Source organism: Dermacentor albipictus, chromosome 1, assembly GCF_038994185.2.
Source record: "Dermacentor albipictus isolate Rhodes 1998 colony chromosome 1, USDA_Dalb.pri_finalv2, whole genome shotgun sequence".
In the NCBI taxonomy this organism is placed as follows: domain Eukaryota; kingdom Metazoa; phylum Arthropoda; class Arachnida; order Ixodida; family Ixodidae; genus Dermacentor; species Dermacentor albipictus.
In genome coordinates this window covers 243687246-243704238 of record NC_091821.1, presented here as the reverse complement: position 1 = coordinate 243704238, position 16993 = coordinate 243687246, and the positions used below count along the sequence as shown (strand labels likewise).

At 45.4% G+C, this 16993-nt stretch overlaps 1 protein-coding gene across 1 annotated transcript; it reads left to right on the top strand.

Moving 5' to 3' along the window:
- Nucleotides 1–28: 28 nt before the first annotated feature.
- On the top strand, nucleotides 29–16992 carry Trc8 (TRC8 ring finger protein). Its single transcript, XM_065439645.1, has 2 exons — nucleotides 29–272; nucleotides 15339–16992. The coding sequence occupies exons 1-2, from the start codon at nucleotides 29–31 to the stop codon at nucleotides 16877–16879; spliced, it is 1785 nt and encodes a 594-aa protein (XP_065295717.1). The 3' UTR covers nucleotides 16880–16992.
- Nucleotide 16993: the final 1 nt, after the last annotated feature.

Here is a 16993-nt window from a genome sequence, read left to right as displayed (position 1 = left end):
AAGGTTTCCTTGTCTGCTTGAAAGGAAAATGTCGGTCCGAGGACAGATTTGGGCCGTTCTCGACGTTATACTACGGGTGCCACCGTTGTTTGTGATGGACGCCGTCTTAAGCTGCAGTTTGGGGCTTCGACATGGCAGTGCTGTTGAACCAGGTGTCGATGTAATAAAAGACAACAGTGACGGAAGCAATTCGTCCAGTGCCCTACTTGAGAACGACGTCTTTACGCACTTCGACCTATCGACATTGTTGTGGTCATTTTTGTACCTGCAAGGTAAGGCGTCTACAATTCTGCAATTCATAACTGCTCGCGAGCGGACGAATATGCACGTATTCACGTGTTCAAGCTTGATCATGCTTACCAGTTTTAGCTGTCGTCTGCGATTTTGTGTTGGTTTGACGACTATGCCCCTTTACAAGAAAAAGAAAGTGTTGACATGTTGCAGATGATATTACGGAACAATCGCTCGATGATACCGCTCCTTCGCGTCATTCATTGCCTGGGCCGAACACGCGCGACTGTTTCTGTCATCATTATGATGAAGACCTGTCTGTTTTCTTTATTTCGCTACTGCAAAAAGTAAACTGTTCGTACTTATAGGTATATCAGGGCGGAAAAAGAACGCGGTAGTTTGTGACACTGATTTGTTACAGATAGGCCTCATATATATATATATATATATATATATATATATATATATATATATATATATATATATATATATATATATATATATATATATATTTGAAGTGTAGTCTCTTTAAACGCAACCTCAAAGGGCCAGGGAAATTGGTTCCGATTATCAGGAGTTCCAGTTACTGACAAAGCTGAATACATTTGAATGAATACTAAACCAACCAGCCATGAGGATGGTGTTCCGGTAAAACGATTTCCAATTTATCGAGATTCCACTATTTCTCTATATACACACGAGCACACAACGCACAAATTTTTGCAGTACTGCAAGTTGCATTGGGAATTGTTTTGTTTGCTTGTTTACTTTAGTAAAGCTGGCTAAGAGATAGAGAGAAAAGAATGCGAAGTTCCCTTAGGCTGGAAAACCTGGCTCTGATGGTGTGGAGTGAGGCAAGGGCGATATCTATCGGAATAGCAATAAGAATTATCAGGCCAAGGGCGCAGTCGCATGGGACTGGCCGGTCAGGCGACATCTGCGACCCGGCGGCTCGTAGGAGACATAGTTTATGGCTAAAAGGTCGACGCACTCCGCTTACGAAAACATCTGCAATTCGCAGTGTCTGAAGCCACTGCAAACGAACGGCACATCTTTACACTTACCGATATTATGGCTCTGCTTTTCTCCGAGATTATTTTCATTGTACCCCTTTACATCAAAGTTTATAGAAACAAAGCTGCGCGCAACACCGCAGCTAAAGCTCTAAGGCTTGTGGCAGTTGCTTTTTCTGGTGGTTGCTCGCAATAATGACACTAGCACCAACAACACTAATGCCAAGCACGATTTTACGTCTGCGCTACTGTTCGCAGGACGTTCTCAACGTACACAGTGGAATTGGAAAGGTTCCATCCTTAGCGCCCGGACCAGTCAAACTATTTGTCACTGCGTCGACCATCATGTGGGTCGCTGCCCTGAACTTCACTGATTCACAATGTTATGGCATCAGTTTGTCATTCTAAGCGTGGTTATGTCCTATTATGCGATTTTTAAGAACTCTTGCTCTGCACATTTAAAAGCGCTTGCTACGCACGAATCGATGCGTACTTACGAAGACGTCGTACGAGGCGTGGTGTAGAATTCACAACCAGTAGTGACAAAATCGGTAAGAGAACAGTAAGCAGACAATCTCTAGACTGTCAGTTTTACAGCTTCTATCAATATTTTTGGACTAAATAGCTGTCCCTCCCTCAGTGCAGTCACATCGGGGGTGGCAGCTGTGTCGGCTTCAAAACGCCGGGAAACCGTTATACAAAAGAATTGCTTGGGAAGTGGATAGTATCTCATATGACATCAATCATAAAGACAGCATATACAAGGTCCTCAAAGTTATACTAGCTATCAGTAATTTTAATAAAAAATGCTAAGTCCGCTACGCAAATGCTACTTGCATGGGTGGTTTATATACCTTGACAGACACACATTTCGCGAACAAGTAGAGCCAGAAAGTACACAGCAAAAATTTGTTAACCTTTTGGATTTCGCGATTATGTGATATGTTTATATTGGAAACTCTAAAGACTATCATATTCGACGGCAAGTCCCTTTCATTTGACATTCCTAAAGCTTGCGTGTCCTCAAATATTCATCACCACATTAGACACTCAATACACACAGCTATCTCGCATTCGAGGTGGGAGTCCCGAAACATGGCCCTTGCCCCTCCTCCCCTCTTCTACCCACGCCGGTCGGAGCATAGCTCCGGCGCTCCTGTCAGCTGGCAAAAACTAAAACGCAAAACTGGCTTCTCCCTTTCTATCGCATTCGGCTGCGTCACATTTGGGAGGGCAGATTGATCTTTCAGTTTCGCCTCTAAATGCGAAATTAGCGTATTGAGAGTTAAATTGGTTTGAATATCTCTGAAGACGAACGCTGTAGAAGTGTTAAATAAAAGGAGTTATCTTCGAATATGATTGGATTCAAGTTATGATGTAAAAATACAATAATCGCGATATTTAAAAAAAGTTTTTTTCTTTTTGTTAATTATGTATTGCCTGAATATGCGTGCTTCTGGATCCGCCAATGATTGAGCATTCTCTTCATGTGCGGTGTGCTCCTGAAGCGTGATACTAATTCAGCAGTTTATTATTTTGTATCTTTAGCGATTGTAGAAACGACAACATTGTTACAGTACTTATTATGCACTTTCATCTGCGACACTGTGACCTTTATTAAAACGTAATTGGTACACCTTAGACACATAGACACTTTTTCTCTTAATGTAATATTTGAGCAGTTTACTAATTAATCACTAATTATGTAATTTGGTCAAACGCTAAAAACAGCGACCTGTTCCAAGTGACGGCAAACAGCATTATCTTGGTTCTGTCCAGCTATGCGGCACTTGTACAGTTTCAAATTTTGGCGCAACTGACGTGGGACACACGGTACGTGACCAAATCCATGTTGAAATACAAGTTTCTTCCAACGTTTTCCGCCGGTCCCCGGCGGTCGGCCGAAACGTCGAGATAACTTGTGCTTTTCAATGTAGATTTGCTCAAATACCGGTACTGTTGAAATTACCGGGAGCCCTGACTTTTTTCAACTATACCGGATGCGCGAGGTTTTTGAGGACACAATGACGACTTCGGGAATAGCATTGATATTTCAGACAAGATTTGGTTCACTCGTTCCAAATATTCCTTTATTGTTTCTTTTGCCGCTTTTCCATAAGGCTGTTAAATAAAACCATAATGAGCCTCGTTTATTGATTGAATTCGGTTTCGATAATGTCAATAAACTCGGATCAGAATAGTGCGCGTTGATGTTAGGCAGTCCTTCCACAACAGCAGGCTTTAGCAAGTTTTTATCATTGTGCGGCTGTTTGTTAGTTTCTCTCAGTGACACCTGCCATGTATGACAGCGTACAGGTTTAGCTATTCGGAACTAGGACGCCATATTGAGGGTGACGTGGTCGCTGAAGTTCCCAACCAGACTTTCTTGGGTGGCGCAGGCACTGTTGCCTCAAACAAGTCCATAGCTTAGGCGTAGCACCTAATAAAATCGTGCACAGGAAGCTTGATCATTTATTTCGTCACCTGAAGCTGATCGCCAGTGGCCACGATCGTATTTTCAGGGTTTTCACTCATAAGCTCCACGTGCTGGAGCAAATCCACCGTCTGAATGACACATGAGGGCCGTGCGAATATTTGAAAGTTTCGAATAACGAATCAAATAGTGGCCTATTAGACTCGGTCTCCGAATCGAATATTCGCTATTCGTAAACGCAAACATGTTTTGAATACTTTTCGAATATTTCAAAGCGTCCACCGCGCCCAAATAAACATAAAATTGGAGCAAAGGTACGGTAAATTATCACCCCAGCGTATCCCCGCTGGGGTACAGGCATAAAATATAACTTGCGTAATAGAGCAGGCTACGACACTTAGGTAGCCATAATTTTCAGGATGTACAGCGATCATTAGCGCTTTCTGAACAGTCCTGTGCATGCGAAGAAACTACTTGTCTGTTCTTTTAATAAACAACTCTTCATAACATATTATGTAATGACAGAAACTTGCTAACCTTAAGAATACTGGGATTTGAACGTCGTTTTATATTAATTCTTATTACTTATTATATATTTTATTATATATATCTTACTATATATATTATTTTATATTAATTCTTATCACTTATTACAGGTAGTTAAGAATTTCACTAGAATCCAGGAAGACTCAAATGCAGTTCTCGATCTATTTTATGCAAGTGGAAATATACAAGATGATGTCTCATGTATGGTCACAGACGCCATTTCAGATCACCAAGCAGTAGTATTGTCGTTGAAATGTGCTCCTCGCAGTAAAAATGATAAGATTCAGTATTACCCGAATTTTTCTCGTGCAGATGACGCGTCTGTAATTGATACACTAGCATTTCATCTGGATGACTTTAAAGATAACGTACACTGCTAGCATGAATTATCTGTGGCTTCTATTTAAAGGTATTATATTCAACTGTGTGCAACAGTTTGTTCCAAAGATTGCGAGGAAGGCTACGCGTCGGAATCCCTGGATTTCTCGGGAGACATTGCGCCAGCAACGCAAGCTTAACCGCCTTAAAAATTTCCCAAAACCGCAAATTTGTTCAAATTCCGAAAGGGTCATTGAGGAAGCGTCACATAATTTAAAGCAGATGATCATAAATGACAAACAGAATTACTTTAATGTACAGCTTCCTAGTTTTATGAAAACGTCTCCAGGGAGATTCTGAAGGACGATGACTCTCTTCTTCTCTTTGCGGTATGTTTATAATAGACGGTAAGAGTGTACACGATGAGCAGGTTGTACTGCTTTTAACAATCATTTCAGTAGTGTATTCACAACGGATGATGGTTGTCTGCCTTATTTTTACATGGATTTGCCTTCCATTCCTGATATCGTTATTTCTTAGCATGGTATATGTCACTTACTGTTAAAAATAGATGAAAAAAAAAATCCTCCGGTTCAGATGGTATACCAAAGGCCTTCTTAAAACGCTATGCCGAGTGGTGTGCGAAATACTTGTAGATTTTGTTTAGTAAATCACCTCAGGATGGCATGCTTCCGGATGACTGGAAAACAGCAATAATCAAACCTTTACATAAATCGGGAAACACGAATTGCATAAAAAAACTATCGACCAATTTCTCTGACTTCGACAACATGAAAAAAATTTTCGAACACATAATCTATAAGCATGTAATCGGTTTCATTGATGGGCATTGCGTATTGACGAACGCTCAACACGGATTTCGGCAGGGCTTTTCCACAAACACTCGATTAGTAGAAACAATTCACGATTTTGCCAACACAATAAATAATAGAAAACAAACCGACGCTATATTCATGGATTTCAGTAAAGCATTCGACAAAGTAGCCCACAGCAAATTACTTACAAATTGAGTTTTATACTTAGAAACGATAAGCTATCGAAATGGATACAAGCGTACCTCTAACCAACAGTTCCCAATTCGTTAGGATAAACCAGACTTCCACCGATACATTACCTGTTGCTTCTGGCGTTCCCCAGGGATTCGTGCTGGGTCCTCTTTTAACGCGACAGCGTTAAGGAGCTCGAGTCGCAGAAAAGCCGGTGTCGTCGGCGTCGGTGTCGTCGGCCGTGAGCGATAAATCCCAGCAGGCACTTCATGAATAAAAAACAACTTGCAACATGGGCTGGGTGGGAATCGAACCAGGGTCTCCGGAGTGTGAGACGGAGACTCTACCACTCAGCCACGAGTTCGATGCTTCAAAGCGGTACAAAAGCGTCTCTAGTGAATGCGGTGTTGCCTTCGAAACGAGCTGTTTCTAAGGCTCAGGCGCGCGTCGCTTGCTCAGGCGCACCTTTCGTTGCCGCGCCGAACGCGGCGCTGATCGACGCTCACCGCGTCCGATGCGGGGCCCTTGGCGGGTCGACGGGAACGCTGTCGCGTTCCACTCTTGAAGGCGAAGCTTAAGCGTCCTCCAATTTTTATTCTTGCTTTATATAAATGACATTGGCAGTAATCTATCTGTCAAAATTAAACTTTACGCGGATGACTGTATATTATATGAAGAAATTGACTCACCCCAAGATCAAATCAGGCTAAATAGTGACTTTGGCAAAATAGTTGCATGTTGCCATCAATGGCAAATGTCTATTGCCTATGAAAAAAAAAAACGTCTTTATAAGAATAACACTAAAGAAAAAACCCTTCTCTTCCGTTATTTTGCCCAAAACACTTATATCTCCGAAATATCTCACTATAAATATATCGGTATACACATATCTCACAATCTTTCCAACCTCAGACTTGTTCGCCCTCAGACGGTCGCTAAAATTCTCCACACTAGCTGTCCGCCTCCTGGCATACAATACTATTAATAGTTCGTCCGACTTTAGAATATGCAATAATCATTTGGGACCCCTACACAAAAACAAATATTGAAAAATTAGAAAGAATTCAAAAGAAAGCTGTCCGATTTATCTACAATTATTACGGTCGAACTTCTTTAACAGGTCTCCTTAAACTAGTGGCTTCTCTTCGATTACAGAACAAAATCGTGTTTCCCGATTAAAATTCTTTTTTCAGCTAATGAATGGCCACTACCACATTAATACCTCGCAAATCTTGAACACCTTTAACTGGTTATGCTACTCGCCATAAACACTCCCTAGCAGCAACCCAGTTAACACCGCATAACAACTGCTTCAAACACTCTTATTTTACAAGAACAATAGTTGAATGGAATAAACTTCCTGATGAAGTCGTTATACTACATTCTTTATCCCGTTTTCATGCGCACCTGCATTCTTGACTCAATCGCACATAGTTTATTTGCTCCTTTTTTCATGCATTCTGTCCTTTTTGCAGTGTTGAATTCAAGCGTCAGCATGATTGCTTGAACTGTACGTTTGTATGAATGTACTTGTATGTTCCCACCCTGCTAAGATCTTGCAAAAGGTCGCAGTATCTATAAATAAATAAATAAATAAATAAATAAATAAATAAATAAATTGTGATAACGGCTGTTCATTCTGCTATTATTAGTATTCGATTCGCTTCTGGTACTATTCGGTCTCAAAAATCACTGTTCGCACCAGGAACGTACCCAGGATTTTTTTTCGGGGGGGCAACCCAAGTTAACTTTTCTATGCAAATGAGGGGGGGGGGGTACCTTTACTAGTACAAATGTGAGTAATGCCAACCATTCACCGTAAAGACGCGTTAACCCGCAAAAAAAAAAGAATTGAAATAAAGTGTACCTCACAGGTACGTACGCCTGTGAGATACTTGACAAACAAGGAACCTCATCAAATAGACTCGCGCATGACAGAAGCGCCGGAAGAACACTGCCAAGGACACGTAAACAAGCGAAAGTGTAAAATAAAGATTTGTATTAGCGTTTCTTGAGTTAGCTCTGGAAGCATTATATATATATATATATATATATATATATATATATATATATATATATATATATATATATTATTTATTTAACAATGTCCTTACAGGCCTCGTATGAGGCATTGGGTAAGGTGGGTGTTACAATAAGATTAACAGAGTATATAGAACATATAAAAGCATAATAGACATACATTATTAATTGACAGTGAAAAACTATATGCCTATCTTGTACAAGTATTAAAAGCATTGTACAATATAACAAGGTCTGGAGTGTACATATTACAAAAAAACAAACGATACAGTTTCTTTAATAAACAATGAAAAATAATGTTGCCACTCTTGTACAAATAATAACAATACTAAAGAAATACAAGAATAATAAGCGAAATGAGCTCATAAACAAGAGAGAACATAACTGGAATAAAAAAGGAAAAAAAAAGCATCGTGCACTTTATTGAAGTTGCGCGGTGGAATATGAAATGATGAGCTGGCGGAATTTATCGGGATTAGGTTCGGAGACGATGAAATCAGGAAGAGCGTTCCACAATCGAATGGCACGAGGAAGCGCCGACCAGTTGAATGCATGCGTGTTCCCGTAGATGCGTGTGAAGCTAAGGTGATTATGTAATCTGTGAGATGTGAAAGGTGCGACTTCAAGCCGTAAAGAAGATTTCCTATCCGCATGAACGTACTTGTGAAATGATATGAGTGCAAAATCGCGTCGAGTACTTAGTGGTTGAAGTGAAATATCAAGTTTTATTTGTGAGATGCTTGAATTGTAAGTGTAGTTACGCGAGATAAACCTGGCGGCCCTATTTTGAATTGATTCTAATAAGCTGATTAGGTTGTTATGATGGGGTGACCAGATTGGGGAGGCAAATTCGAGCTGGGGGCGAACAAACGTCTGATACGCTAGCTTACGGATGTTAGAGGGCGAATTACGTAGATTTCGGCGTAAGTACCCCAGTGATTTTGAAGCATTAGCACATATAGTAGTAATGTGATGGGCCCAGGAAAGGCTTGGTGCGAGATTAATGCCTAAGTATTTGTAGGAAGTAGCTACAGAAATTGGGTTATTATTTACGTTATATTGGAAGGATGAGATTGAGTGTTTACGGGTGAAAGACATTACTTTGCATTTAGACGAATTAAGATTCATTAACTAAGTGTTACACCAATCGAATATGCGATGAAGGTCGTTTTGAAGAATGATGTGGTCATCGGGGCTGGTTATAGGGCGGTAAATAATGCAGTCATCTGCGAATATTCGCACTCGGGATGTTAAGTTATTAGGAAGATCGTTAATGTATATTAGGAATAGTAGCGGCCCAAGAACGCTACCTTGTGGCACGCCGGAAGTGACATAGGAAAGGGGCGAAGAAAGGTTGTTAACGACAGTAAATTGTCGGCGATTAGAAAGAAAGTTCCGGAGCCAAGTTAGTGTCAGTGAATCCAATCTTAGTGCATTTAACTTTGAAATTAGGCGGCAATGGGCTACGCGATCAAACGCCTTGGAAAAGTCAAGGAATATGCTATCAATCTGTACATTATGGTCCATGTGTAAATGCAGGTCAGTCGTGAATTCTAAAAGCTGTGTCTCGCATGACAAACCCTTCCTGAACCCGTGCTGATTAGTGAAAAAAAAGTTGTTTGATTCCAGATGGTTGTATATATGAGAAGCTATTATATGTTCGAGCATTTTACAACAAATAGATGTGAGCGAAATTGGCCGGTAGTTATCTGGTGAGTACCTGTCACCGTTTTTGAATATGGGAACAACTTTGGCAGTCTTCCAATCTGACGGGAGCGCTCCTGAAGTTAGTGACTGTTTGAAAATGTGATATAGTATTTTGCTAGAAGTCATAACAGTGTTCTTTAGTATTTTGGAATTAATCTCGTCGACGCCACAAGAATTAGATAACTTAAGGTTGTTTATAAGAGATACAATGCCGTCGATAGTAATGTCGATGGGTGTCATGTACTGATAGTCTAAATCGGGAACGTCAGGTAGGGTGGAGTGATCTTCAGTACTAAATATAGATGAAAAATATGTGTTGAAGCATGAAGGGCACTCATTGTCTGGAAGGGGCACATGGTTGCTATCATGTAAAAAAATGTGATTACTGTCGCGGTTCGGAGAGATAATTTGCCAGAACTTTTTAGGGTTGGATTTGAGAAGAGAAGGGAGGTCATGTGAAAAATATTTATCTTTAGCAGCGGATAACGCGGAGTTGTAGTTTTTTAAACATTGATTGTATTTTTCCCAAGCCGATGGGGTGTTAAATCGTTTAGCACTAGTGTATAAGCGTTTCTTTTTGTTTCGAAGACGGCGAAGAAAACAGGTGAACCATGGGTTCGATTTATCATTGGATATTTTGATTAATGGGATGTACTGTTTTACTAATGACTGTAATTTGTCTCGAAAGAGTACCCAGTTTTCCTCGACTGTTCTACTGTAAAAGGAAGGGAGAAGTGCATTGTTGAAAAAAAAGGTCTAGGTCAGCATTAATGGTAGCATAGTCACCCTTGTTATAGTTCCGAATTGTTTTTTTTTTACTATACCCGTATATTGTAACGGAATATTAAGCGTTAATTGGAGTAGATTGTGGTCACTAAAACCATCCAAGTATGTTATTTGCTGAACTGTTTCAGGGTTGGTTGTCAGTACTAAATCTAAGATGTTGGGACCGCGAGTGGGTTGGTTGACAATCTGGGTGAAGTTGAAATCTAGGGTTAAATTAATGAAATCTAATGACACTCGACAGGGAGAGGTCATTATATATATATATATATATATATATATATATATATATATATATATATATATATATATATATATATATATATATATATATATATATATATATTTGCGGAACAATCACAGTTCTTTTGGATCCCTCGTTTGCTACTCTACCGACTCGTGCTGTTATTTGGGAAGTTGCTTAACGATGCGTGGTCACCATGTCCCGTACAACCGCGTAGATCGCAGGACACTGCGGTTCTAGACGTACTGCGCCCACCCCGGAAGGTTAGGAAAAGGCGCACATTAGCACAGCAGAGAAGTGGCTACGTCAGGCGGCTCGCCTGATAACGGTAGAAGCGTCATTTAAAACACACGGAATTATTCGCCGCTCCCGGCTGCGTTTTCTCTACTTCCTTTCTAAATAAAAAGATGTTGATCCATAAATATTTTCACAAACAACGGTTAAATTTCTTAATTTTTGCTTCTCCTTCCTGTTTGGCTGTTGCCTTGGCTCTCTCCCTTAGATAGCTTAATTTCTCAACCGAGGGTCCCGCTGCAGTAGTCTGACTTTGGGGCCCTTGCCTGTATACTACCAACAATCAACTATGTATCTTCAATGAACAATCGACAAACTGAATCACGACATTTTCATTTGCTTCCGCGAGCGGCGCTGCTCACAGCATCCTCGAGTAAGGTTACAGCTCATGTAAACGAATACAAATACTTTGGTGTATGGATAAACGAAGGCAACACATATCTGGAGAAAAAAAAAACCTCTTTGCGACTCTTTTCAGTTGCCAATTTTGCATGAGGAGTGTTATACAATTAGGGAAAAGCCATACGAGGTAACAAGTGACAGTCATATTGCTATGGGTTTAACGGTTATTGCAGGGCCTGATGATGGACGCTGTTTCGTATTTTATTTTCCACCTTATCTAACCCATTTCGCGGGTATATGGTTCCGAGGATCTGCCAGCGTCGCGGCGAGCTGTCACTCGAGGAAATAATGAAGCAAAAGGAAAAGTTAAACGCAACTGACGGTTTCTCCGGCAACAACTCGTTCCACGAGCATACAGACCAGCCGACTACGAACCGAATCCCTTTCCTGGTCCCCGGATCAGTCTAGACTAAGAAGGTTAAACTAACGAAGCAATAACGATGCGCGTGATTGTTGAATAGACGGTGACAACTGAACTCATCACCAGTTAATCGCGCGGGCACCGAATCGATGAGAAAACTGGCCTTCACACCTCAGGTGATGCCGATAACTGCCGCCAACCAAAAGGAGTGAAAAAAATTGACCATTCCACTCAGTGAAGATCAGCAGCGACAGTCAAAGCTCTCAAACAAAAAGCAAAACGCTGCATCTCAGCCGCGGGTCGGCCCGAAGGTAGTGCAAAGGGTCGATCCCGACGGTATAGTCCAATACCGGGCCGAGCCGCGGCGGAGGTGAAGAAGGCGTTAAGCACTCCCCATACGTGGGCCGATCCCGACGGTAGTGCAATGCCGGGCCGACCCCCGGCGGAGGTGAAGCAGGCGTGAAGCACTCCACATGCGTGGGCCGATCCCGACGGTAGTGAAATGACGGGCCGACCCGCCACAGAGGTGAAGCAAACGTTAAGGACTCCCCATACGTGGGTCCATCCCGACGGTAGTGCAATGCCGGGCCGACCGGCGGCGTAGGTGAAGTAGGCATTAAGCACTGCCCATACGTGGGCCGATCCCGACGGTTGTGCAATAACGGGGCCAACCGCGGCGGAGGTGAAGCAGGCATTACGCACTCCCCATCCGTGGGCCGATACAGAAGATAGTGCAATCCCGGGCCGACCCGCGGCGGAGCTGAAGTAGGCATTAAGCACTCCCCATACGTGGGCCGATCCCGAATATTTAGAAGGGCCGGAGCAGGTTTCCGGCCTACAGGGGTATTTGCCAGAGCTTGGACCCTTTTTGCACATCACCAGGATCAGCCCACATGATTGTTTTCTGTTGACGGACGCTGAAAGAACTACGGAAGGTTAGTCATATACAGCTTTCGCTGTAAAAGGCAGCAGAATGTTGACCGCCGAATACATTGATTTGTCGGCGCTTTAGGAATGTGTGTGAGGAGTGGTGGCGTGGGCGGGGGGGGGGGGGGAGGGTGCGCTGGGTATGTGCCTAGTTCGCACACCCCTACATATGACCACTGGCAGCGCTCGTCTTTGTCCCTGATGATAATTGGCCTCAAAATAACCCAGAAAATAAACCACTTCGCGACATTCAAGAAGGTGGTGATCTCCAAGTCGCTGTGGTCGGCGCGCAAGGTGACTAGGGTAATGTGCTGCACCTCCTCAGTGTGAGTGAAAGCTGTGTCCTGCTATATAGGTGACAGAGGGGTTGGTGCGGACGGTGTTAAGCGCCTAAATAGATAGAACGGAAATGTTAATGTCCGTGGCGATTCAAAGCCGTGCCCTCAAATACCTCGTGTACCCGTTATATCAGCTTATAACAGCTGTTCAACGAAAAAAAAAAAAAGAATGGTGTAAGACCTATGGTGTTCGGTCGTTATACCTCTGACGACCGAACACGTAGGTCCTATAATTGTATATTACACAGGGTTTTCCTTTTTTTTTTTCGTTGAACAGCTTTGCTAATGGTAGCTGGGACGAACGTATACACGACAACCCAGTTAATACTCGGAAAACATTGGAACAAGAAGCCAGGAAGCTTGGGCGAGTTGTTTCAGCATCGCAAGCGTGCAAATGCGTCCAACTGATGAGGACGAAAGTAACATAACGTGTCTTGTCTTCTCTTTCGTCCTCGTCTCTTAGGCGCATTCATTACTTGCACAGCACTCGTCCTGTCCGTTCTTAACCTCGTGTACACATTTTTTCGCGTTGTGGAGCTATCACATGGAATAATAATAATAATAATAATAATAATAATAATAATAATAATAATATCTCAACTTTTGTCGATACCAAAAATACCACAGCAGTGATGTAGCAGGACATAGCAGAAAATAATCGGTTGACGGTTTGTACGAGTTGAGCGTTTTACTTGCTCTATATCGGCCTGTATACAACGGTTAAAAGACGGACACCCTTCTCGAGCCCCGCAACACCGTATGTAGGGAATTAGGCGCCGTTAGCTTGGGGCCTGCATGAGCGTACATGGTGAACTGCACCGCTTTTCCCGCAAGCGCAGGGAGCGAGTAGGTACAGTCCGCGAGACGCCTGCTGTCGTGTTTGGACTGCAGGCGCCACGTGCTGCACCTCAGATAGAGAAAGGGAATTGATTTCCCTGGGAAAATGAGATAACGGCTCGAGACTTGTTGCGTGCTAGGGAAACCTGAAATTTGGGGCAAAGCAACGTTGTTTTATGACGGGTGAAGAGAGAAGAGTGTCCACGACCGATTCGCACCCGCCACTGAAGACTCCTGCGTATGACGCTGAGGCAGCTCGCGAAAAAGGCTCGATGTCTTCAGTCTTCAACGGACGATTGCCAAGACAGGCCAGAGCAGGTGCCTGTCATTATCGCACATAACGGGGGAAAGCGTGACTCAATCTTCGAGAGTAGGCGCACAAAAAAAAAAAATGCAGATCCCACGCACTGCGGGAATCGATGTTATGAGAAGCGTATTTGGATGTCGCTAGCTATCCAGCATCGTTTCGGGTTCCGCGTAGCGTTACCAGGTGAACCAGCGTGTTCTTGTGAAGCGATCGTATGTGTGACGACAGCAACAAGACGGGTACGACGACAATCGCATGACGGCGACGGCATGCTTTCTGCTCCGGCCGTTCGACACGACATAATCATCGTAAAAACTTTATTGTAAGACTGAGGAGTTTGGGGCACGCAGGCTCCCGGGCCCCCGCACGACCCGACTGCACTCAAGCGTTTATGTTGCTTCGCTCCATAACGCTGGCAGCCCGATCAGTAGTCATGGTCTGCACGACCGGGTCTCCAGAGCTCAGCAGGGTCTCCCAGTCCTCCCAGGTCTTCAGGTGCTCGAGGCCACGCGGAGGAGGATCCGCCGGGCAATGAGAAAGGAGGTGGAGAGCACAAGCGCGAGGTTCACGACACGAGTTTACGACATGCGGATTGCCGAGGCGAGCGCTGCCGTCTAAACACAGCGTCTCGAAGCGTTAGCCTCCTGCACGGAAAGAAAGCGAGACACTGGCAAATGATGTACGTGCCAGACGTCTCAAGGAGCTGGTTGGCTTTGACACGAGGGTAGTATGCGTACGAGTGTGGCCTCCAGCAGGACGCACTCGCGCGTATACTCAAAAAAAGGGGAAAAAAGTGCGGGTGTGACCTAATGAGCCGAGCACATGGCTAAGCCAAGTCGCCACAGCCTTAAAGACCAAAGACACCTGGCGGACTTGGGAGCAGCGCTGAAGAACTCCGCAGGCGAGGCTCTGTACTTGAAGGCTTTGACACTACCGCACCCTTATTTTCGGCATTTTTTTTCTTCTCTTTTGTACCTACAAAAATCTGTTTTGTGATTGTTTGCCGGTTTCGATGTATGGGTGCACCACGCATAGATCAAAGGCGTGTTTCTACGCAGAACCATTTCAAGTGGACCGACGTATTTAACTCCGAGGTGCCTCATCTGACGAAAAGGGCATCGACGCGAGTAGGTTGAGCTAGCTGATCGTGCCTATGAGGCCCACTGGTCCAGTAGTAGCAACGTGGCATTATTAGCCGGCATCGTAATAACCAGTTAGCTCTTAGTACAAGCAGAACAAACAAGTACTGTAGGGAAGGAATGCAGCTTTTGCGCACAAGACGAAAACCGAGAGGAGGCCAAGACACACGAGCGCAGTGCGTTTTAGCCACTTCTGTGTGTTCGTATTGTGCACAAAAAGCCGCATTCATGTCCTACCAACATGCCCAAAGTCACCTTAGTGTAAGGAAGGATTTGTCTACTGACGGTTTGCTTAACGCGTACTGTACATGGTAACATGGCATTGCTGAGGCTAGTAATCATGCATACATTAGGTGGTTAGCGAATATGGTTGCAGTCTGCCACCGCATCTTGCACGTCCATTTGCGCAGCCTTCTTGGGTGCCCTGGTGATGGCAGTGCTGCAGACGCGCCAGTTGCTGCACGTCTACCTCTGGCTGAGCGCGCAGGGTGCCGTGCTCTGGTCGTACGTGTGCAACCGTGAGCTAGTGCGGTACGCCGAGGAACTGTCGCGCGACGGCAGCTTACTGCTCGAGTTGCTGCGGCTCGAGCCCGGTGCACTGCTGCGCACGGGCGCCAACTACGCGCTGCAGCTGCTGCTGGCGCTGCTGCTCTCAGCCGGCCGGGGCCCCAAGGCCACGGCGGCGCTAGCCCTGGCGTTACTGGCGCCCACCGTGACCAGTGTGTGCCTGGTTCCGGCGCCCGGGGCCAGCCCGGTGGCGGCCGCCCTGGGTGCGCAACTGCTGCTCGCGGCGCCTGCGCTTCGCCGTGCGGGCCCGGCGTTGGCCGCTGGCCGCCGCGCCGTAGTGCGTACGCGTGCCCTGCTCGGCCAGCTGGGCGGCCAGGCGCTGCTCGAGGCCCACTGGGCGAGCTTGCGGGCGCCCACCGTACTCCGCCTCTTCTGGCTCCTGCGGCTGGCAGTGCACGCGGCTCTGCTGCCGGCGCGGCTGCCTGCCGCGCAGGTGCTGGCGGAGCTCGCGGCGCGGGGCTGCGACACGAGCGTGGCCTTACTCGGAATGGCCAGCCTGGTGGCCGCCCTGGCGCGGCTGGCGGCTGGCGCGGCTCGCCGCCTTCTGCTGCTCGAGGGCAGCCCCGAGCGCAGCCTGGCCACCGTGGCCGGCCTCCTGTTCCTGGTGCTGGCGTTGCAGACGGGCCTGACGAGCCTGGACCCACCGCAGCGGCTTGCCCGGCTGGCGCGAAACCTCTGCCTGCTGGCTACGGCCGTGCTCCACTTCGTGCAGGGCATGCTGGGCCCGCTTCTCGTGTCGCTGGGCGCGTCCCGCAGCGGCTCGCGCCAGCGGCACGCACGCGCGCTGGGCCTCAGCCTGGCGCTGGCTGCATGCCCGTGCCTGTTGCTCAGCTACCTGTGGAGGCACCAGCCAGTGAGCACGTGGCTGCTCGCAGTCAGTGCTTTTAGCGCCGAGCTCGTTGTCAAAGTGGCAATCTCACTGCTCATCTATCTACTTTTCCTGGTAGACGCACACCGCGAGACAATGTGGGAGCCCTTAGATGACTACGTCTACTATCTGCGAGCGACAGGCAGTGTCCTAGAGTTCCTGTTTGGTGTCTTCCTCCTCTTCAATGGTGCCTGGATATTTGCATTCGAATCACGTGGCACCATAAGAGCTTTCATGATGTGCTTCCATGCCTACTTCAACATATGGCAGCAAGCCAAGGCTGGCTGGAAAGCTTGTGCACGACGTAGAGCTGCTCTCTACAAGCTGCACTCTCTCCCAGAGGCTACAACCCAGCAGTTGCGTGAACTAGACGATGTGTGTACAATATGCTTTCAAGAACTGCAGACAGCAAGAGTGACTCGATGTCGTCATTTTTTTCACAGTGCATGTCTTCGGAAATGGCTCTACGTGCGAGACATGTGTCCACTCTGTCACAGCACACTCTACCACCAGTAAGGACTCAAAGAACTGGCTTTTTTCTGAGTGTATTTATTGCATCTAAATCACACAAAATCACAAGTGGCAAAATTGATTGGGCTTGTGCTCAGATTCAGCACATTGTACCACTAG

Excerpts from the sequence above, each read along its gene's own strand:
- Trc8 (XM_065439645.1), top strand. The coding sequence starts at position 29 with ATGTCGGTCCGAGGACAGATTTGGGCCGTTCTCGACGTTATACTACGG. Across the intron at positions 273-15,338 it reads GTCATTTTTGTACCTGCAAG|CCTTCTTGGGTGCCCTGGTG; the intron begins GTAAGGCGTCTA and ends CCATTTGCGCAG.